The 24034-nt window shown below is 33.8% G+C and overlaps 1 protein-coding gene across 1 annotated transcript in view; it reads left to right on the forward strand.

Moving 5' to 3' along the window:
• Positions 1–23460, forward strand: part of LOC144956975 (diacylglycerol kinase theta-like) — a 67342-nt gene extending 43882 nt beyond the window's left edge. Inside the window, exons 5-23 of the mRNA XM_078887844.1 lie at positions 1688–1816; positions 2277–2418; positions 5615–5728; positions 6832–6929; positions 7360–7438; positions 8324–8459; positions 9283–9373; positions 10231–10344; positions 11027–11177; positions 11779–11936; positions 14154–14305; positions 15147–15295; positions 16247–16355; positions 17207–17410; positions 18627–18782; positions 19026–19191; positions 20233–20331; positions 21625–21753; positions 22218–23460. Of these exons, the coding sequence (XP_078743970.1) occupies positions 1688–1816; positions 2277–2418; positions 5615–5728; positions 6832–6929; positions 7360–7438; positions 8324–8459; positions 9283–9373; positions 10231–10344; positions 11027–11177; positions 11779–11936; positions 14154–14305; positions 15147–15295; positions 16247–16355; positions 17207–17410; positions 18627–18782; positions 19026–19191; positions 20233–20331; positions 21625–21750 (2373 nt within the window). The 3' untranslated portion in view covers positions 21751–21753; positions 22218–23460. The remainder of the gene's footprint in view (positions 1–1687; positions 1817–2276; positions 2419–5614; positions 5729–6831; positions 6930–7359; positions 7439–8323; positions 8460–9282; positions 9374–10230; positions 10345–11026; positions 11178–11778; positions 11937–14153; positions 14306–15146; positions 15296–16246; positions 16356–17206; positions 17411–18626; positions 18783–19025; positions 19192–20232; positions 20332–21624; positions 21754–22217) is intronic.
• The last annotated feature ends 574 nt before the right edge of the window (positions 23461–24034 follow it).

Genomic DNA, 24034 nt, shown 5'->3' on the forward strand with positions numbered 1-24034 from the left:
AGCTCGTTTTCTTATTCATTCAAGGATTTTCAAATTAGCTCAGTAAGAATGTCTTTCATGCTCGAGGTATGGTTAAACTGACCAAAAGCAAATCTGACAACACTTCTTTGCACCATTTCTATTTCATCAATGATTGACATTGCCTGAGGATCTTGACATGGTTGGAATTTTCAACAAGTGGTCAGATTATGGGCTTTGGATGCTTTTTCCTTCAGATTTACTTATTTGATATGCATGTTTCTTCAGAGGAAGGTCTTGTTAGATTTTACTGAGATGTTATGGGCTTATTCCAGTCCAGATTTGATTTTATGTTGATTCCTGATTAGTTTTTTACATATTCTAATTTGTAATTGGTGTATTGTATTTGATCTAATGGGTCTCTTAATCCTGGAAAGTTAATCTTTCAGTAAAGACTTGCACTCTTGATGAAAGTTTGCTATATCCATTATATGATATAAAAAACAAGGCAAAAGTGCAGAACCCTGTAGAATGCCAAATTCTACGGAGATGAGTTAATTTATAAGTAGAGATAATTTCTTAAATGTTACTTGTTTTATTGTAGTGCTCATGTTTTGATCTTAAGATATGGGTCTTGAGTTGAAACCCTCTCACTTGGGTAAGCCCTTTGTGAAAAACTGTATTGCTCATTGTCCCTGTTCCATAGACAATTTGTTAATTTAGATACCACCATGACATGGCCTGAAAGGAAAATATTATGTCAGCCTCTAAAAAGTTAGCATGAGTCATCCCATATGTCAAATGTAAATTTTCCATTTATTGTGCACAGGATTAAAAGGATGACGATACAGTTGTGATTGCCTTAATTGATTTTTTTCCAAAATAATGATAATAATAATAATAATAATAATCTTTATTGTCCAAATAGGCAATTATTGTTAGGTTACAGCTCTTGTAATAGGGGAAAAAATAATTAAAATAGTAGTAATAACGATGATTGTAGTACTGATTGTAATGATAATAATAATAATAAAATAATAATAATAATAAGAAGAAGAAGAAGTAGCAGAAGAATGATAATAATAATAATAATAATAATAATAATAATAATAATAATAATAATAATAATAATAATAATAATAATAATAATAATAATAATAATAATAATAATAATGATAATAATAATAACAATAATAAATCCTGCCTTTTTAGTGAAACAGAATTATTTCTGTTTAAATTACATTCCTAAATGAGTAAATGCTGGCTTTTCAACAAATTATCACCCAATTGTCCACACTGAGTACAAGTTTTGCAATTAAAAAAAAAGTTCAAAACTTAAAATCGAATTTAAAACTCACAATGCACTCTGACTAAATATAAAAGAAACGATTCATGCAATGTGTGTCACACTGATAAACACAATCCCACTGCACTCCACTATCAACTGTTGCATAACACTTTACGTAAATCAAAATGGTTTGTTTAATTTCTTTCCACCTCCACCTATTCCATCTTCTTCATTTCAACCCCACCTCTCCCATCAAATGCCCTCTCTCCGTGCACCATTCAATCAACTAAATAGAATTATCTGGTCCGTCGCTATTACTATTTCGTTCCTAATTGACTACTGGAGTTTTTAACCTTTTTAAACTGTATGTTTATCACCTCAAGAAGTTCAATTTTAATTTTAGTATTAGAAACAAACGTTAATGATACTTGTTTTTTACAGGTTGTCACTCATTACCATCATTGGAGAGAAGGCAACCTCCCCCCTAATTCTAAGTGTGTGTCATGTAAAAAGACCTGCTGGTCCTCAGAGTGTCTGGCTGGTATGAGGTGTGAATGGTGTGGAGTCACGGTAAGTCAACAGCCCTTAGTTTTGATGCGGTTTTGTTATGTATTCATCAAGTTAATTTATTTTAATTATTTTTATCAATGTATTATTTTTTTTTCCTTGCTTCTGTTGTTATGTTGTTGTTGCCATTGATTTAGTTTTTGTTGCATCATTATTTATTTAGTTTGTTGGTATGTCGTCATCTGTTCCTACCCCCCCCCCCCTCTCCCCCATCTCTCTTTATCTCTCTCTCTTTCCTTCTTGCTTCTCTTCTCCCTTTTCTTCTCTCCTCCCCCTCCTGCTCCTCCTCATCCTCCTTCTTTACTATTTTCCAGTTCAAATATGCAGTCCAAATCCAAACTAAATTAATTTTCAATTTAATTTCAGATATTTCATGATTTTGAAAATATTGGCCACATATCATTTAATACCTTTATAACATCGCTCAATGCAATTTATTATTAATATGCATGTGTTTTTACAGGCCCATGCGACGTGTTACAAATCCCTCCCAGTGGAATGCAAGTTTGGCAGCCTGCGTGAAATCCTCCTGCCCTCAAGCTGTCTGACCATCCCCCGGCTAGACATTCCCATGGAGACCATCCTGGGGATCTCTCGCAAACCAAGTACGTCTGTTCAATTTATTTTTGTTATTGGAGATTTATTGTTTTATTTCTTTTTAATAAATAAAATAATACATAACATTCCCTATATTCATCCCCAAGGGGAAATTTGTCTTAAGGGTCTATTCCAAGGGAAAACTGGAATAACCCAGGTGTTAGCCGCAGAGCAGCGCCGCAAAGTGAGCAAGGGTGAGGTGACTTGCGCAAGGCCACACATCGCAGCAGTGGGTGATTGAACTCTGTACCTTTCGGGTATGAAGCAAAGACTGTACCACTTGAGTCATGCTGCCTCAATGTATTTTCTTCAATTATTAAGTGGCCAGCTTAATAACATGTAAAGCCCGATTCTGTATAAAACAGAGCTTGGCAACCTGTATTTCTGTGATATTTATTATTATCAAAGCTTAGAGTGTAGGCTGCCATCTCAGACCAAAGTGACATATTTGACCAAAAAAATAAAATTGGCTCTCAAGATGTTGTCTTAATTACACTACTTGTACGAAAATCCAATGTTTGTCAGAGACGGAGCGTCATATCTGCAAAACATAAAGAGTTTTTCTATTGGTTAAATAAATGAATGAATACTGAATATTACATGGTGCGAAGTCATCATCATCATCATCATCATCATTAATACTACTGTCATCATGGTGTCATAATTATCACTAGTTTTTAATGTTTTTATTTTAATCATTATTTCTTACGCATTCAGCATTAAATTATAAGTCATCAGGTAGTTGGAAGCTACAATTATTATCAAGTTGCATGAATAAATTGAGAAACTAAACATTCTATGTCTTGTAAATCACCATTGAACACATTAGGTGGAGATTGGCGCTCTATAAATGTTATTATTTATTTATTTTATAATCTATGTGATAGGAAGCAATAGATCAAACTTATTAGAGTTGCAAAGTTATAAATAACTGTATGACTGGAGAAATGAGCATAACTTGTAACCTCACTACTCATATTTTATTGTAATCATTAATTCTTTCCTTGTCACCCTAAGATGGAGTTTATCTCAACATATCCCTCATCTTTGATTAAATTTGTTTTAGAATTTTCCAGTTATCTCACTATTATATGTTTATATATCATTTGTAGTGAAATTCAGAAAATAAAGGAATTGTGCGACTATGTGGTCTTGTGGTATGACACTCGCTTTCGGATCGGAAGGTCCTGGGTTCGAGTCTCAGACTCGGCGCATAGTTGAGTCCTTGGAAAAGGCTCTTTACTCACATTCTCTCACTGTACTCGGATGTAAAATGAGTACCTGGCCGTAAACAGCGTTGTCTTTGTCCGAAAAATTGTAATATCGCCTATCAGGCGTCATGTCCCGTCCTACATGTTAATTGTTGCTGTTGACCAGTGACCCCTTGTAAAGCGCTTTGAGCACATTTAGTGGAAATTGCGCTATATCAAGCTCAATTATTTTTTTTAAAAGGAATTGCAGAATGTATTTGACACTCCATGCTCATAACCTTCTGGCTTCCCTTCTATTCTATTCTACCCCTCCCCCCTCCCCCTGCAACTAAATGACCATTCATATGATGACCTCCTACAACCTGGTGTACCTTCTCCCATCAACGTTACTCACAAAGCCTTTCCAGGTAAATATGATTAGAGAAAGGATATTTAACAAAGGAGAATATGTAGTTATAGTTCCATCATTATAGAAAGGATATTAAAACAAAGGTTAAGTGGTAGTTATAGTTGTATGATTATAGAAAGGATATTTAACAAAGGATAGTTGGTAGTTATAGTTCCATCATTATAGAAAGGATATTAAAACAAAGGTTAAGTGGTAGTTATAGTTGTATGATTATAGAAAGGATATTTAACAAAGGAGAATATGTAGTTATAGTTCCATCATTATAGAAAGGATATTAAAACAAAGGTTAAGTGGTAGTTATAGTTGTATGATTATAGAAAGGATATTTAACAAAGGAGAATATGTAGTTATAGTTCCATCATTATAGAAAGGATATTAAAACAAAGGTTAAGTGGTAGTTATAGTTGTATGATTATAGAAAGGATATTTAACAAAGGAGAATATGTAGTTATAGTTCCATCATTATAGAAAGGATATTAAAACAAAGGTTAAGTGGTAGTTATAGTTGTATGATTATAGAAAGGATATTTAACAAAGGATAGTTGGTAGTTATAGTTCCATCGTTATAGAAAGGATATTAAAAGAAAGGTTAAGTGGTAGTTATAGTTGTATGATTATAGAAAGGATATTTAACAAAGGAGAATTGGTAGTTATAGTTCCATCATTATAGAAAAGATATTGAACAAAGGTTAAGTGGTAGTTATAGTTCCATCGTTATAGAAAGGATATTTAACAAACGAAAAGTTGTAGTTGTCATGAAATAAGAAAATGCAGCTAAAAAGCAAAAAGAAATTTGGAAATTTATCAACAGACAAATTATTCTTATGATTCACACAAATTTTATAATTTATAAGTCTAACCAGTATTCAGAGGAATTTATTGAGACTGAATTATATAATAATTAAGATCTCTTGCCATTGTTGTACTTATCTGGATTAGAGATTAATTGAATACACAATAATCGACAACTGACAAATACCATGACGCATATTTTAACTTTAAATCGCACTTTATTTGCATTCCAATAAGGATTTTTACTTTGTTAACATAAAACATTGGAACACACCATATGTTATTTATGAACTAAAACGTCTATCAGCAAAAATATTCATAAGATATTATTTTATCAGTACAAAATATGCCCGCGAACACCTTTTAACGCATCTATAACTATTTCAATTTTTTTGATGTCCTGTATAATATCCTTTAACCATTACTTGTTTTAGGATCACATGATCTTATGTCCATATTGTATAGTATTTTTAGTATAAGATTATTATTATTATTATTATTATTATTATTATTATTATTATTATTATTATTATTATTATTATTATTATTATTATTATTGTTATATTATTATTATTATCATCATCATCATCATCATCATCATCATCATCATCATCATCATCATCATCATCACCATCATTACTATCATTATTTTTATTATATTACTATCATTATTGTTATATTCTTTTAGTTGTTGTCAATAATATTTTCACCAGTACTCACCCTACTATCTTCATCATTTAAATAATTTTTTGTTTTGTTTTAATAATCTCCCTCCATCGTCCATGTCATCAGCCCGCACAGTATCGGAGGAATGGTCATCGAGTGGTGACTCCAAAACAGAGGATGATGAGCGAGAGAGGAGATCACCCAGAGAGAAAGATTGTCGTGACAAAGAGAAGGAAGATTGTAAGTTAGAACTAATAATCGTTTGCTTATTCATATGAACAACGTGACTAAAAAAGACTGATGATAGAAAAAAAATGGCATTTTGAAAAATTAGGATCACTCTTGAGTGGTGGTGGTCTGAAGAGCATACTTTTAATCAAATAATACTTTATATGTTGAATAAGTACAACTGTATTAAGTGAAAAATTTAAAAAAAGGCTTTGTTACAGCTTTTAATTTTAAAACCTGAGTCAATTTATATTATACAAATTTGCACAAAAAACATATTTTGCACCAGCGACATTAGGAGATGGGGAGCTTGTTCCTAATAAAATATTATTACATTCTCACACCAATTTTGTATGTTTGCAAAGTGAAGTTGATCTCCATTGCACAATGTGATTTCTCTATTTAAACACTTGCAAGCTCTATAACACGACTATGCTGTTCTCACCAACTTGGCATTTAACCTTCATTATCAAATTTTGCTCTCATAAATATATAGTTATGGTACCAAAAATCAAGACAAAAAATGAAAGAAGAGAACTGTAATCAGATCCAGTTATTCAGTTTTTGGGAACAACCTGAAATATTTTGTCATTTATTTACTGACTCAAAGAGGAAAATATTTGTCTTGTTTGCCTCATTGAACAATACCCTGAGTGTTTTAAAACTTCAAATTTTCTCTGATGATTCTTAGCGTTTTAAAGAATTCTTGAGAGTGGTAACTCATTTTATATCTAAATGTGACTTCATGGGTTTTGAAAGTCACCGCCTTATATACAAACACTATTTTTTCGTATTTATTAACATTAGTTAATAGAAAGGAGGTTGAGAAATTAAGTGTGCTAAAGAAGTTAATTCCTTAAGTTCAGCTACATCAATGGTTTACTTTCATTCATAAGTCTCTTCTAGATTTTGTCAGTCCATTCAAATAACTTAATCACCCGCTCCTGTCATTGTATTAGTTTTTAAAGATTATTATCATGCAAAACAGATTCATCACTTTTAAACTATGCTTATGCGTTATTTAAATCAAGAAACTATTTCAGACTTGTTTTTATTATAACTTTATAAGGTTTCAGGGCATAAAATGGATAATTTCAAGTTGTTTTAATTCCCAGGTGAAATAATCCGAGTGTTTGATGGCAACGCCTCCTTAAAGAAACGCCTGTACCGCACAATCTCTGTACCACGCAACGCCCCTGTGCAGGTTATTTTGGTAAGCATTTCCTGTTTATGTTCATGTTTAATTAGCCTTATGTTTATCTGATAAATTTTTTTGATAGATTGTAACTAGAAAAGGCAAGAATAGGAAGTTGCCATTTTAATGAATTGGGGAACCTGATTAAAAGAATTATTTTTTTTCTAAATCAAAGGAGAATATCTTGTTGTTTATGTATTTGACAAAAAGTAGAAAAAGATATTTATTTACAATTACATATGATATATTTACAGTGTTTCCACCACAATCCAAAACATTTCATTTACAGCTCCAACAGTCAATATGGAAGCTCATGGGCATTAGGTTTCACACAGATTTCATACAGTACAAGAACCTGTTAGGTGTTCTTGCAATGCTTTGACTCAACGGCTACAGTTTGACCCAATTTATTGGTTCTCAATCTCATGACTATTTGTCTTTCCAACAGGAGGCAGCTCTAAAAACATTCCACATATCAGACGACCCAAAAACTTATTACATCACCGAGGCTTCAGAATCGAGTCTAGGTATGTACTTTTCAAAGTTTTTTTTTTTTTTAATTGATATACAACTTACCTGATAGTAAAAGTGTTCTGAATGTAAATTTCTATCACATTCTTATATTCAATTTAAAAAATAAACTGAAGATGTAGATGGCTCTGTTTTTTATAACGGACTGCAACTCTGGATAGATTGTAAAATCCATCTCTATTTCATCTTTTGTTAATATACATAAGAAACAAGATCTTCACATGCTCTTGTCTCAAACATGTTTGGTTTAAAGAGCAACATCTGGAAAGTATTTTTGTGTGACTTATGAAATGAATAGAGGCATCAAATTTGACAGGCTTCAGTTGTTACAAGTAATTTTAAACTGATGATTTAGATATTGACAACGCTGAGAAGAATGTTGCTGAAATATAACGTAGTCTTTCTTGATTCAAAATGCTGTAAATGCATAGAATTTAATTATTTGTGTTTAATCCACATTTCACGTCATTTATCAATGAAAAGTAGAACTGACAACTCATAGATGATTTCTCCATCATGTGATGGTATAAAATGCGTTGCCATTAAGACATTATTCTAGTTCCATACGTCTGTAGAAGTACTGCCTTTAAACAAAAAATGGTTGAAATCAGTAACGACTTGATAATAATACTTTTTATAAGCCTCCTTCTAAGTAAGCAATATTTTAAGCAATCTTTTAATTTTGGTGTAACAGGAAATTTGAATTTGTTACAGTGTTTAGGCTTCTTTTGTGATAATTGCAATAATATGCTTTTAGAAAATTTATAGAGCTTCAGATCAAGTGTTCGACTTACTATACTTGTGTAATGTAAGATAATACTTCATACAATCATAATTACTCACAAAAATCAAATCTTTTTTTGTTGATTTCCAAATAACAGGTGACAAAGAGTTAGACGAGAACATCCCAGCTGTTGCCCAATTAAAAACCCCCGATGGAAAACGCCCCTCCATATTCTTACGGTACCGGGAAAACAAAGACTCTGGATACATCAAGGTCTATCCTGGGGGACTTAGGTGAGGGCTATTACTGATATTGAACTGTAAACGATCACCAGGTACTCCTGCAGAAATTGTAAATAAATATTTTTACATAACAAACATGTAACTATTATGATTTTATAAAGATTTTATTACAACAGTACACGTTTTGAGCAGCCATGGCCCCTCAAGGCCAATAAAAATTGATAAAAGGCAGAAACAGGCGCTTAAATGACCTAAATAGTGTCGAAAGCGCCGTTAAACACCTAAAAACAAAAAAACAAAACAAAAACAAGGTAGCTAGTAAATACATTTTTCAAACTGTAAGTGGTCATTCCTCCTGGATGAGACTTATCTGAAAGCTATTCTGCTCCCGCCAGAATTAATTCTTCCCCTTATTTTTAACTTTTTGAAAAAGAAAAAAAAAGGAATGACTAATTTAATCTTAAGAGCTACAGTTTTAGAACCTTCTTTGTATAGATTTGTGGTAACAATACTTCTCACAAGCTTCCTCATACAAATGACTTGCCATGCAGAAAGGAGTGACAGTGTTCACAGACAAGGGGCTTATTTTTTTCTTCACATATTTCTTTATAGGTTTCTATCAAAAGCAAGGAGATAAGGCTATTGAACATCCCTTAAACAACGTTTTCTTTTTAAATAGTGGAAATTATCAAATACATTTTTTAAAAATAATTTGTCTGTTCATAGTGATTTCAATGTTCATTTGATAATCAAATTAATGGATCCTCAGAGCATAATCACATAGGAATTTATACCCAAATAAAATAAGATAAAAAATGCTTCCCAGATTTTGACAATCAGTCGTTGATATTCTTTTATTGTTGCCAATCTACAGGGTTAGTGCTGGCTATAAAAACATATCTGTCCACAAAGACATGACAGTAGAAGAAGTCATTCTCACAGCTGTACGGAGGTTTGGGGTCGAGGTAAGTGGTTTCTATGTCTGTTGTTATGATATTGGTCACTGAATAATTATGATAATTGTGATAAAGATGATGGTGATGATGATAGTGATAAGCACCAACATGAGATTTTAAAAAGAATATGGTGAAATAAATTGAGCTTTTATATAGCGCAATATCCACTAAACGTGCTCACTGCGCTTTACAAGGAGTCCCTGGCCAGCAGCAACACTTAACATGTAGAACAGGACATGATGCCTGTTTGGCGATATTATATTTTTTTCGGACAGAGACAACACTGTTAACAGCCAGGTACTCATTTTACACCTGAGTAGGGTGAGTAAAGAGCCTTTTCCAAGGATTCAACTATGCGCTGAACGAGGCTCGAACCCAGAACCTTCTGATCCGAAAGCGAGTGTCATACCACAAGACCACATAGCCGGTACGCTTTCAACAAATATGGAGATGCTGATAGCTCACTAGGCAAAGGGGTCAGTATAGTATTGTGGATGTTTTTTCAGATCTATTTGTCCATCCAGAACTGATTTTGCAGCTGGGTCTATTAGATCTGGCAGTACTTTGCATTAGACGTTATCTAACTAAAAGATATCATGTAAGTGCTATAGTCCATTTAACACTACAGATGCCAGACAGAAACTTGGATAAACTCTGGTTCCATGTCTATAGGGCTATAAAAGATTGACTATTTTTTCATTAACAATTGTTATAAGTTAAGTTAATAGGGAATGAAAATAATATTTTAATCTTTATTAAGTGATAGAATCAATATTTGTTAACCTTTTTAAATCTGTTATCACATTCATCAAAGGACAATTCCTCACTTGTATGTTACGATATTTTTGTTTTTCTTTTCCCACCAGGACAAAGACCCTGAGAACTTTGAGCTGATAGAAGTCTTGCTAGACAAAGGAGTGACAGAGAGGAAATTAGAGAGGGGAGCCATGCCCTGGCAGATCATGTTACATAGTCAGAGGGTGAGTGACTGGACAAAAACATACAAGAAAAAGATTAGGCTACTTGCACTCTGTAAGGGGCCATAAGGGACATACAGTTTATTACGGTATTATGATAGTGATGAACCAGAGACCATAAATTAAATATTGAGTCTTAAAATTATGAAATTCAAGTAAAATTATTAGTAAGTAGATGTTTCTTAAAGTGAAAGAAAAAATAAAACAAAAAGCATAAAGAGAAAAGTTACCAACAAACTCAAAGGTGCCATTAGTGACCTACACTCCATTACGGTATTGTGTTGAGAATGAAAATTAAATGCATGGTTTTGGTAAGGAAATGGGACATGTGCGCACTATATGGTTAACAAATATATCAGAGACATCAAAAGAGAATGAAGTCAAGGAATATTATAAAGCAATTTGAGTTAAGTAGTTGCAAGTGTAAAGTTTTCTTTAGATATGCTTTTAAAAACACGTATTGTCTTTGTAATCATCTGCAAAAATTAAGAAGTTTCCATTGTTTACATTTTCGTACAGAATGCAAAATTATTGAATCCTCAGTTCCAATCGCTTTTTAATCATAATGAGGAAAGATGAATTTAGTTTAAGCAACCCCTTCCCCAGCCCCCACAAATACATACAAATCTTCTCTGACTTTTGATCTTATGTATGACTGAATATTTCTCTGGTGATTTTATTCCAGGATTCATTACGTCAGAATCGAATGACCCGATTTTACCTCCAACAAAAAGAAGACCCCCATGGTCCTAGCATATCTCTCTATGTTGGCAACTTGCCGACTGGTCTCTCACAGCTTCAATATGAAAAAATTCTTCTGGACATTATCAGCAAAAGTAGGTGGCTCTCTCTCTCTCCACTGTTATGATATTAATCTCAATACCTTATTTGGAAATCAATGTTAATGTATAAGAAAAATGAAATAATGTGTTGAAATATGTGAATATAGATTTTTTTTTTATATGGTGTTGGTATCTATCATGATACTCAAGAGGTGCTTTACAAGTTCTTCATTTATTTGCTTATCCGTTTAATCATTAGTTCATTCTGGGATTAAAAAAAAAAAAACCTACCAAATGAGTTGCAGAAGAGTTCAGTTTTGACATGCTCTTTGAATGAGTTAACGATATTGTAGCAGATGGTAATAAAATGATATTGAAAATAAAGTTTGAATTTAGTGATAGTGACATAATAATGATAGTTTTTGCAGTGGATAATACTGATACATGATAAATAAATGTAGATAGTTGTTCAGTTTCATTTTAGAATAAGAATCTCAGGTTACTCACTTATCGAAAACATTTGGATAAAATACGAAAAGAAAAGGAAAAAAAGGAATAAATGGCTTTCATTAGATATGTCTTTCCTTTCTCTCCTTTTAATAAATTGCTCCTTTTAAATGTCAGTAATGTAAAATTTCTTTTCTTCAAATTCCAGAAAACAAATGGCAGAGTTTTGACGGCATTTACTATGAATACGGCTCTCTTGTCTTAGTTTACAACAAGGCTGAGACAGCCACCACCGTATTCAACATCTTACAAGAGGCCACTTATGATGAGAAACCACTCTTGGCTCTTTTACTACCTAATATACAAGTAAGATGGTGTAATTTACTCATGTTATAAGTTTCAGGTAACTTGTAGCAGGGTAGTTTATCCTAGTTTCTGCCACTTTAATCATACAGTAATTATTACATACTGCCCTTTTGAATTAATTTTGTAGCAAAGTACTTTCCGCTAAATTAAATCTTATAGACCCAATCACACAGTTACTACTGGTCAGAATGTAATCCTGGACCAAAGTAATCCGATTAAAAAGATGTATTTTGAACTGAGATTCTTAACACTGATCTCATGACTAAAAAAAGGACAGGAAAGGCCAGCCCGTCAAAACAGATAAATGAAATCAGATAAAAGATTACTAAAACTCTTCAATTAATTTTTACACTAACCTTAAACAATGGTATGTGTACATATATTTATCAAGAAATTGAATGAGAAGGTTGTTAGCTCACTCAATCCTAGAGATTTTTGCTACTTTTCAAAATTGTAAAAAGTGTTTTAAAAATGAGCATGTAGGTACATAGATAGTTTTATTCAACTCTCATTAACATGTAAATACTTAAAACATTAGCTTTGATACGACGCCTATAATTTGTCTCATAAAAATGTAATAAATAGGCATGGGGTAAAAGCAACCCGGGTAAACTACGGATATAGTCAATGTTAGGGTTGAGTGAGTTAAAAAGGGACAGAGTGAAGTGAGTTAGGTGTGTATTAGAACTGAAACAGTTGAACCTTCCATTTATTTGATGTCCATTACTAGATATCTGAGGGGTGGAATTTAATCACTTCAAAAATATTCATTTCCTGCTGTCCATAGTGATGGAAAGGATAGCAAGCATTTTTTTGGACTGTCCATTACACGTTCCATAAAAAGATTGCTTTATGGCCTCAAAGAAGTATTTTGTTTTCAATGGCTTTTGCTGTAGGTCACCATTTAAAACATGTGAGAATGTGACTTGAAATCAGGGGAAAGACATACCCTTGGCCACTATTACTTGGCAATCATTGAGCGACTTGTACACACAGTAATTGAAAAATATATTGCAGTGATATAATTCTGTTTCAATGCAATTGAGTTCATTTATAATAATACTAATAATAATAATAATAATAATAATAATAATGATGATGATGATGATGATGATGATGATGATGATGATGATGATGATGATGATGATGATGATGATGATAATAATAATAATAAATGACATCTGTATAACACCTTACTCTGATTTCATCAGGCTCTAGACGCTTTACATTCTTAAAACAGATAAAGAAATACAATGAAAATTAAAAACATAGCAATTTCAATTACTTACTTAGCAATAGACATAACATTCTACACACATGATAGGAAAAATTCATTTACATAATAGAAATCATGAGACAAAATGGTGAGTTTTCCATTTAGATTTTCAAGCTGATAGTGAGTCAACACTTCTAATATTCCAATTTGTGCGGCATGTTTTAGGTTTAGATAAGATTATTAGAAAACAGTAGGGGCTGCCTGAAGCTGGTGATCGTAAAATACTAACGAACGAGTGAAAATGGAGAGGCTTTGTATGGGAACAAAACAGACAATGGACGTTTTGGGTACAAACCCTTCGTCAGCGAAACAATACACAAATTGATGTGGAAAACAAATAAAATATAATGAAAAATAACTTTTATCTTCTGTACTCAGTGGTGCTTGCAGTACTGATAAGATTATTCTATTGCTATAAGATCTTGGATTTCTTCTCTTAAAATAGGGGTGTACAAGGCCATATACATGCAGGGGCAGGACTATTTAGTGTATTATAGACAATGGAACATATTTTATAGATGATGCATTTCTCAACAGATAACCAATGCAACTCTCTGAAGAGATCAGAAGCTGATGACTTTTTTTGTCTTTTTTCAACTCGTCTAGCAGCGTTGTTTTATACAACTTGAAGGTTTTTGATATTTTCGTTGAAGATGTTAATTAAAAGGGAGTTGCAATGATCTAATTTGGATAACACTAAAGCATTTATCAAGAAGTTCAGCTATGGTCAAAGGATTCAAGCGTCTAGTTTTATTTAATCTTCTTATTTCAATGTACTTGCATTTGATAAGGTGCCAAACTTGAACTGACATTGACAGGTTGCAGTCAAAATAGAAGCCAAGATTTTTAACATTGGTGGCAGATTCAACAAAAGTAGTTCCGAAATTAATCATGTTTTTGAGTGTTGTAACTCTATATCATGTATTCCACAACCGTTCCAGCCCCATATGATCCCAGAACATGTCAAACCCCTAATGGTCTTTGTCAACGTCAAAAGTGGAGGATGCCAGGGACTTGAGTTGATTACAGCCTTCCGGAAACTTCTCAACCCCCACCAAGTATTTAACCTAGAAAATGGAGGACCTTTACCAGGGTGAGTAATGCAGAGCTGCCAACCTACTGCAAAAAATGTACGCATTTTCAGTGATTGTACGCTTGTAAGCATTTCCCCCAAGATTGTACCCATTTTCAGTGTACGGAGTCACTTCAGTTTTCTTTAATTGTAATAGCCCGATGCTTTTATCGCTGTTATCTTAAGCTTGCTGGATCGTTCAAAATTGTACTCCTATTGTTTTAGTCCGATATCATCGAATATTCATTGTTAGCCCGGAAGTCCGTTTCAAGCTTTTACTTCTAGGCAAGCTTTTACTTCTAGGTGTGACTTTATGTAAGTATACCTTCCTCTTACTTTCACAATGGTTAGTTTCCGTCGATTTCAAGATTGTACCCGTTTTTATGAAATCTCTCCCATTTTGAGGTCCCATTGTACACATTCTCATCAGATGGGGTTAGCAGCTCTGGTAATGTATAGCCTGATTCACATCTGGACATCTAATTGAGTGATTTGCAGCTACCTTATGGGTCCCAAAAGGAATACAGACTTATTTAGTTGATAGGATATTTAGACTACTCTATGGATTGAAATTGCTTTTCATATTGCTTTAAAGGAGGCTAGTATTTATTTTTTTGCTCAAGACTCGGAAGTTTTGAAATTATTGAATACAATTATTTGCAGCAATATTATTGATTTCCGCAGGACTAAAGAAGAGGTTCTCAACCATAAGTTTTGTTAAAAAAAACCTTTTTGCTGTGATAGACGAAGGAAAGGTTGAATAAATTGGCAAGATGGATAAGTCAGTCGCATTTTTACATACTTAAATAATAATACACGTTTGTAACATTAAAAATCTCAATGTGCCTTGATATCATTCCAGGCTATATGTGTTCCGTAACATCCCATATTACAAGATTCTAGTATGTGGGGGTGACGGAACTGTGGGTTGGGTCCTTTCTTGTCTGGATAATGTTGGTCAAGACGCTCTATGCTCATCTCCTCCAATGGCTGTGGTACCCCTTGGCACAGGTAAAGAAATTCAAATTTCTTTTTCTTCTAACATACTTATTAAAAGAACAATATTATTTGTACATCTTTACATGTGAGAACCTTAACTCTCTCGAGTTCATATGCATGGAAAATCGAACAAATTTGTTCGATTTTGAATGAGGGTGAACTCGAGAGAATTAATTGGATGGACAGCATTGCTCTGTGAAAATAGTCACGGAAATCTGGTGGGTAAATTCTAACATACGTGTACTTTACAGACAGTTATTACATGGCTCAGATGAATGCTTACCAACTATGGCTGGTAAAACAATGACAAATAGCTGTAACCATTACATAATCATATGTTGGAAATAACAAGGTCTTTAATATTTATATTTTTAAGTTTATACTAATGGAACACCCTAACTTGTGATATTGAGCTTTTGAGCAATGCTCGTAGAGAATGTACAACAGATTAACAATCAAATGACATTCCAATTATCATTTGCATAGTCTATGATTACAGTTGGTTTCAAGATTTACAGTTTTGTACCCCACCCCCTCTTTCTCTCTTTCTCTCTGTCTCTCCTTCTCTCTGTTTCTCCTTCTCTCTTTCTCTCTCTCTCTCTCTCTCTCTCTCTCTCTCTCTCTCTCTCTCTCTCTCTCTCTCTCTCTCTATCTCTATCTCTCTCATCTATCTATCCGTCTATCTCTCCCTCTTTCACTATCTCTCTCTCTCTCTCTCTCTCTCTCTCTCTCTCTCTCTCTCTCTCTCTCTCTCTCTCTCTCTCTCTCTCTCTCTCTCTCTCTCTCTCTCTCTCTCTCTCTCTTTTTTTTTTTATGTTTCCCAATCCTTAAATGAAGCCATTTTTTCCAGGTTGATTTCGTAAATAATTTAATTCTGTTTACGTTTTTCTGTATGGAATTCACCTTTTTAAAAATTGAAGTCTCCAAATATGAAATCTGATTGAAATGAATCTTTTGTTTCAGGCAACGACCTCGCTAGGGTATTACGATGGGGACCAGGTTTCAGTGGGGGAGAGGACCCTCTCAATGTTTTACGGGATGTCATTGATGCTGAAGAAATTAAACTTGACAGGTAATGTAGAAAAAGATACATGTAGCTAAGAGAAGCTAAAAGGTGCGTTACGTCATCATCAGCAGCTGCTGCAACATAACATCGTCATCGCTAATTGAGCATTTGATTGTTTTTTTGTTTTTTTCCAATCTTTCAAAATTCCCTTGTATGAACTATATTTTTAAAAAATAAAAAATTATGCCTTTTCCGCCACGACATCATAAGACATCGTCGCCTAGGAATTCCACGAAGGAATATAGATAACTCATCTAACAAGATGTCAACAGGAATCACCCATGTTGTCCAAGTGAGCAAATTGGGGGTTAATAATCTTGCTCAAGGAAAAAACGAAAGTCCCTGAAGCGGGGCTCAAACTCCGGTCCTTCCGGGTCACAGTGCAATGCCTTAACCACTCTGCCACTTTGCCCCCCTATGAACTATATATATTTGAAAATAAGATGAAAAGCAATAACGTGCTAAGTTGCATTTTCATCATTCAGAGAAAACTGCACTTTTTTGTCATTTATTAAGTGGTTTAAAGAGGGAAATACTTGTCCCATAGAACAATACCCAGAGTGTTTTGAAACTTTCTCTGGTGATTTTAATGTGTCCAACAGATTGCTTGACAGTGTTAACTCATTTTCTATCTGACTGTGACTCAGCACGTTTTGAAAATTACGTCATCAATTTGGTGAATTTGAACTCAAAAGTGTTTTATGGACATGAAATCAAGGTCCCATCATTGCTCAATGAGATATACAAGACATGTGATCATTGCTCTCTCAATTTTTTTAGCAGTGGGCTGAACTAAATGTTTTTGCATGTTTTACACAATTTTACTTTAATTTATCCTTTATAATATCATAATGCAGATGGACAGTGATATTCCACCCCAACGAGAAAGAGCAGGATGAGACCAAAGTGGCAATTGCCAATGACACCAACTCAGCCAACACCACAGAGGACCCAACGTCCATCTTTGTGATGAATAACTACTTTGGCATTGGTATTGATGCTGAACTCTGCTTAGATTTTCACATGGCCCGAGAGGAAAAGCCAGACAAATTCAATAGCAGGTAAAGACAGTTTAATAAGAATGTATCAAAACCTCACCATCACCATACAGTGAAATTCAGTCATACCAATATTGCTTATATCAACAACACATTCTATTTTTGTTTTTTGTTTTTGATTTTATTACTTTTGTAAAATTAGTAAAGATCTATTATATACTTTGACACAGATTTGACCTGGAGATGCTTATATCAACATTTTGATTATATCAATAAGGGCAATGATTGGTCTACAGAAAACAAAAAAAACCAAGAGATTATTGGCCAAAGATATTCAGTAACTAGGATCAAAGACAGCCAAGTGAAAATATGAAATTATCAACGTGATATTCCAGATGAATGGGCCCAATGACAAGAGTTTACAAGATGATTTCTCATATACAGATGTAGACCATCATCTCTGACTTTTTCATTCAAGAACTAAAAGCCATCAGTTTTCCCATCTTTTTCAATATCAGCTGTTTTACTTAAATATTTACTGACACCATACAGCTTGATATTGCTTGTAACTTTGCTTTTGCCTTTGGTTTTTGCCTAATGTGTTGGTTGTTCCCTATAAGAACATGATGGCTTTATTGACATTTTAGTGACATCCAGAGGGTGTTTACTTATAAATATAAACTGCTCTTGAACCGTTTACATATCAGTGTATATAAAATAGGTATGACTAATTTTTAAAATCAATAGAACTTAAGCATCCATATTCCTATCCATGCTTAACCATGAGAATTAATACAAGTGCCTAAGAAATATTTAAATTTGTTTTACTTCACGTAGTTAAACCCGAGGCAGAAGGGTCATTTAAATCACGATCACATAATCTTACAACTGAATTTCAACTTGGTATAGAGTCAAATGCAGGGGTGCACAAGACCAGGCTTTTCCTCCATGTTATAGATGAACTGTATGACTTTACTATTTGACTTTTGTTTGGAAAACCTGATAACAAAGTGATTTATGCATTGTTCGTAGTTTTGATGAAAACTATATTTTATATCATTTTGTAACAAGGAAATACCAAAAAAATAAAAAAGAGGTCAAAATGCAGATTTATTTAATCTGTGTGGTTTTATTACATCCATGATGAATATGTGCTTATGATTATGACGGTAAAGTAAAGTTTAAGCTGTGTCTTGCAATGAAACTTTACTTATGAAATAATATTTTAACTCCACCATAAGTATTTTTGCTTATATATTATATTTTTTTTGTTTGACAGGTTACACAACAAAGGGGTATACATCAAGATGGGGCTGCGCAAGATGGTCAATCGTAAAACTTGTCGGGATCTTTACCGGTTTATCAAGGTGGAGGTTGATGGCAGACCAATAGACCTCCCACCTGTGGAGGGAATAGTTATCCTTAATATACTCAGGTAGATCATTCTCCCATTCAGTTTCTGATATATTAAATTGGTCAATTTAGATGGTGCTTTTTCATAGTTTGTCATAATATTCAGGCTAGTTGGAGAGGACTCATACAATATCCAGGCTATTGAAAGAGTATCACCTTTAATTTTGTTCATTAAATATCTAATTAATGTAGCTCTTATACCAAGTTTCAGTATCATGCTCAAATCATTTTACACTATGGATTTCTTTGAACTTTTTTCTTTCAGTTGGGGTTCAGGTGCCAATCCATGGGGACCAGAGAGAGAGGACCAATTCAACAAACCAACCCATTATGACGGCAACCTTGAGATATTAGGTTTGTCTGGGGTGGTTCATATGGCACAGATACTCAGTGGCCTCGGCAAGGGGATTCGAATAGCTCAGGGAAGACATGTAAGCTTACTTCTCCACCTTATGTCATGATCCATACACTTTCCTTAATCCCCTATGTCTTTCTCTTCTTCCTCCTCCTCCTCCTCCTCCTCCTCCTCCTCCTCCTCAGGCTTTTCTATATTTCCTCCAATTTTTTCTTTTCCTTTACATCCACCCTTTTATCCTCAATCTTTTCATCCAAATTCTTGTTTTCTCTTCTTCTTTTTTTCTTCTTGAACATCTTTTTCTCCTGCTCCTCCTCTTCTCTCCAGAGGATCAGCACCTTGTTGCAATCAGAGGGCTTGCGTACCCCAATGATCCAGATAGCTATGTTGGCAGGAAATTTATCTCCTGGCAGGGGCACCCTTTCTGATCAGATCAACAGTGAGAAACCAAACAAATAATTGGTCCGATTTGGATATAGGTGTAAGAAAACCACTGAGTCCACAATCCAACAGAGCTCACGACTTGTGACTTGAAATATAATTGGATTAAGAATCAACCTATGATCCAACTTTGGGGAGGAAGAGCTTGTAAGCGAGGGATTGCAATCTATCTAGGAGAAGGCCAACCAAAATTTAACCAAGGGTATGAAGGACTTTGTAGCTCAGGAGAGCAACTAGCCTAGGAGAAGGAAACTCCAAAATAAAACCAAGGGTATGCATGACTCTTTAGCTTAGGAGAATAACAAGCCTAGGAGTGAATCTCAAACTAAATCCTGGTCCTCCAAGTCTGGGGGTTTGGCATAGGGTTAACAGCTAAACAGTTCCTCCTCTTTCTACTACTCCTCCTTTTCCTCCCTTTTGCATTCACCCTCCTTCTCAGTGAAAATGGTCCTGGAATTGAGTTCGGGATGCTTTTTACAATTAGCTAAATACATTCACAACGTCTCACATTGATATATTGGTCGTATTTCAATTTCAGCTGTTTGTTTAGTGACAGTCACAGTACTTAACTATCAATTTAAAAGAGAAAAAAAATTGTACCAATACTTTGGGTAATGAGAAAAGATAATAATAATTGATTTGGTAATTTCTGACTCAATTCTTTCTCTCTATCCAGGTCCGTATAATTTTACAATGTGACATGCCAGTCCAAGTGGATGGTGAACCTTGGATCCAGCCTGCTGGCCAAGTTATTGTACTCAGGTCCGCTCTCAAGGTCAGTTATAGCACTATTAACAATCACTTATTATGACATTTTAACAGTGCTGATGGTTATAGAGGTAAGCTCATATGGTGCAGTGCTGATGGTTTTCCTCGGATCCGCGGAAATCCTCAATTTTGGAGTCCAGAGGAGGAATTTCCTCCTTTTAAAAATTACATTTTCTCGAAACAATGTGCTAGCAACGAGATAGTTGATGTGTGGTGGAACACACAGGTGCAGTTTCCCACTGTCCAGAAGTTATCTAGAGTATCAGTGATAGTCTATCATCTCAAATGCTCTACAAGTGGGCTTTAGTGCAGTAAAAACGGGGCTAAAAGGCAATCAACGTTCAACAACGTTCCTACTTTTTCACTTTTTGTCACCATCAGCACTGATGTTGGTTCAAAGGGTTAGAGGGCAATACACACCATAACATTCAGAGAGAAGAGTATAATATACTCAAGGTTCAAACTACAGAGTGATAGTGAGCCAAGACAAAAAAGATCCAGTAGTAAATGGAAACAGGAGATGGAAGAGAATCAAAAGCTGAATTATGTTTCAGATTTTACAACCTGGTGTGAAGAACATTATCCAAGGATGCCACTCTTTGAATCATTAAATCATAATGACCATCAATGTGTAAAGCAGACGAAAATATATCACCTTACTATAATTTTGTTCACTTTCAAAATCCTTTTGTATAGCTATTGAAATATGATTGAAATTTGACTTAGATTTTACAATTTAAAAAAATAATATCTAAACTATTGGCTTAATGAGTACTAATCAAAAAGGTATCAGTAATGCTAATGATTTTTCGGTTTCACAAAATTCTCGTCGTCTAATGACATCCCTGCCAAGTCACCCATGTCTCGTGATGACATACTCACAACAGTAAATTATAGAAATCGCTCCCTGCTTCCCTCTAAAACCCCTGTTGCTGAAAGACGACCGTACAATCTTCAGCCTGAATTCATCCTCCTCTATTTCATGAATTCATTCCCAAATGGCTCTGAAGGACTATTTTTTTCCTACAGCCAAAAGTATCTGGAAAATTTGAAAACGGTGTGCATTTAAAAATTCTCAAAAGATCCTTGATTGACTATCCTGGAAATGCTGTCATGAACAAATGACTACTGTTATCGAGTTATATTTTTTTTGCATCAAATTCGTAAAAGGTTTATACTTCCTGGAAAGTTAACATTCATTAGCAGTGCGTCATTGGTGCAGATGCAGTTGACCCAGTCAGGAAACTTATTGACTACAGGAATATACAGGATATCCATTTCTATTTTTTTTTTTCTTCAGGCAACCATGTTGAAAAAGAGCAAGAACAAAATCAAGCGACGTAACACAGAGCCTAGTATTTTTTTCCCTGAAAATGAAACAATGCAAGCGTCATCCCCCACCGAAGAATCAGTGGGGCCTCTCTAATTGGTGAGTCTAGCAGTGGTGATAATGGTGTCATCTTCTGCAATTATTTTTTATGGTATCATTTTTTTTTTTTTTCACATAGATTTTTATTAGTGATGGTGCATAATTCTTTTATATTGTAATTCATATACTAGATGATGTTAATTGATTAATTAACTTGAATGACTTGATCTAACATTTTCTGTGTTCGGAGGTACATTTTAGAGTACATTGTTAATATGTAGCAAATTTTTTTCTTCTCTCTTTTGATGTATTCAAGGAAGAATTTTCGCGGTTTTGGCTTTAGTAAATCCTTTTTTTTTTTCTCTGTCAAATTGTTTTTGCTTGTTTATATTTTGTTTTTTTTTTTGTTTCTCAAGAATTGTTATTTTTAACAAGTTTATTGCTTAGGGTTCAAATCCCGTGACTGATTTGTTCTTGGGCAGCAGAGTGTTTTTTAATGATTTTATAATTCTTTTATTTTTCAGAACCATTTTACCGAGGACTAAATGTCCTTCTCATCCCCTAATTCCTTCTTCCATTTCCCTATCTTTCTTTATCATCCAAACCACCATACTTATGGAAGCCTGATTCTTTCTCTCATACAAACAAAACAAAAAAGAACAACAACAAAACAACAAATCAAATTCACTGACAACACGCTTTCAATAGGAAATGAATGATGCATTACCAAAACTTCTATCTGCTGACATTGGATCAAGTCGCTACACACTCCAAACCCCACAATATATAAATTTGCAGGACACACCAACAACAAGCAAGGAGTGCCACCACACCATGAGACACTGTCAAAACAAGAAGGAAACGCCTTCATAATCTCTCATTATGACAAGTTCTGTAAAGGATATACCACCAAGATATCTGCAATACTCAAGAGGTGTGCCTGGAGCACTTGGGACAAGAGCCATGAAGACTATTTTAGAGCCAATGTCCCTGGATCTCATCTTCTTTGTTTCATTCTGGATTAATTTAGCATCAGTAACGGCTTTATGAATTGGATAGTAGGGAATAGTTTTGTTACTTATAAAGTGTTGAATGTGATTTTTAAACAAATTGGAGGTCATATCAAAGTCTCTCTTTATATCACTGCCATTCCTTTTTGATCAGGATAATGTGTATAAAATGTGTGCAATAGTCATTACGTGCTTTCCTTTAGTGATTATATAGACCTTGTCAAAGACTGTTTTGTTTGATTTGAGGTTATATGCTTTGTTCTCTCTTTTTTTGTTTGTTTTTCATGTGAACACAGTTTCATCTTGTGTTAGATCTGAGTCAATCTTGTTTTTAAAAGAAAGAATACTATATATATATTAACGTTTCATTTTGCAAGTCATATACTCCCAACATCATTGCATATCCAAATTAAAAATAGTTAAATAAGTAATGATTTTGAAGGATAGGTCTGGTGTGAAAAGTCTAAATAAAAAAACAGCTAATATCTTAGTTATGATAAAGAGATAGGTACATTATATTTATAGAGATGTATTGCTTGTCTCGTAAATAGTTACTTTAAAATACAAATGAGGAAACAAATCAAGCCCATCAGTACATTCGCTTATAAGAGCCACAAATATGTACAAGTGAGTACGAGTGTGTATTGATCTTAATAAAGCATGATCAGGAATTTTTTAAGAAAACAAATGAACAGATTCTTTTGATTGAATCAATTAATTAAGTACATTGGAAAAAAAAATAGTAAAAAAAAAAAAATATTTGTTATAATTAATAAATGCGTCATAAATAAAAATAGTTTTTGTGATAAAATGTTATATAACGCAATTGAGTTTAGAATAGTTTATTTTTGTTTATTTGAAATTTGGGTGCATGAATGCGTTTTCAGACTTGATACAAAACAATATTAATAAGCAACATGCATTTTATTTTCCATGATGCTATTGTATCCTTTTGGCCACTTTATGCGTATCAGCAACAGCTGTGCTATATGATGCATATGTATTGCCCATAAAAGTTCTGAATTTATTCAAACTAATTAAGTTGATTGATGTAATTACTGAAAGCTTTTGCTCAAATTATAACTTCCTATGACAAGTCGTTTTCCTTATTTTTGTCTAGCCATTGCCTTTAGATGTAAAATTTGACATACAAATATCTTGATCATAATTTTCGATGGTTGAGCAAGAAATTTCACAATGTCCAGTCATTAAATCTCACAATGGCCAGTCATAGCATTTTTAAAAATTATTAACAACCAACTACTTGCATGGCTGTGGCCCCCTTATGACCATTCTCCCTTCCAACAGCCGGACTATATCATCCCCTTTTT

This window comes from Berghia stephanieae, chromosome 11 (assembly GCF_034508935.2).
Source record: "Berghia stephanieae isolate SIO BIC M18660-M18661 chromosome 11, UCSD_Bste_1.3, whole genome shotgun sequence".
Lineage (NCBI taxonomy): Eukaryota > Metazoa > Mollusca > Gastropoda > Nudibranchia > Aeolidiidae > Berghia > Berghia stephanieae.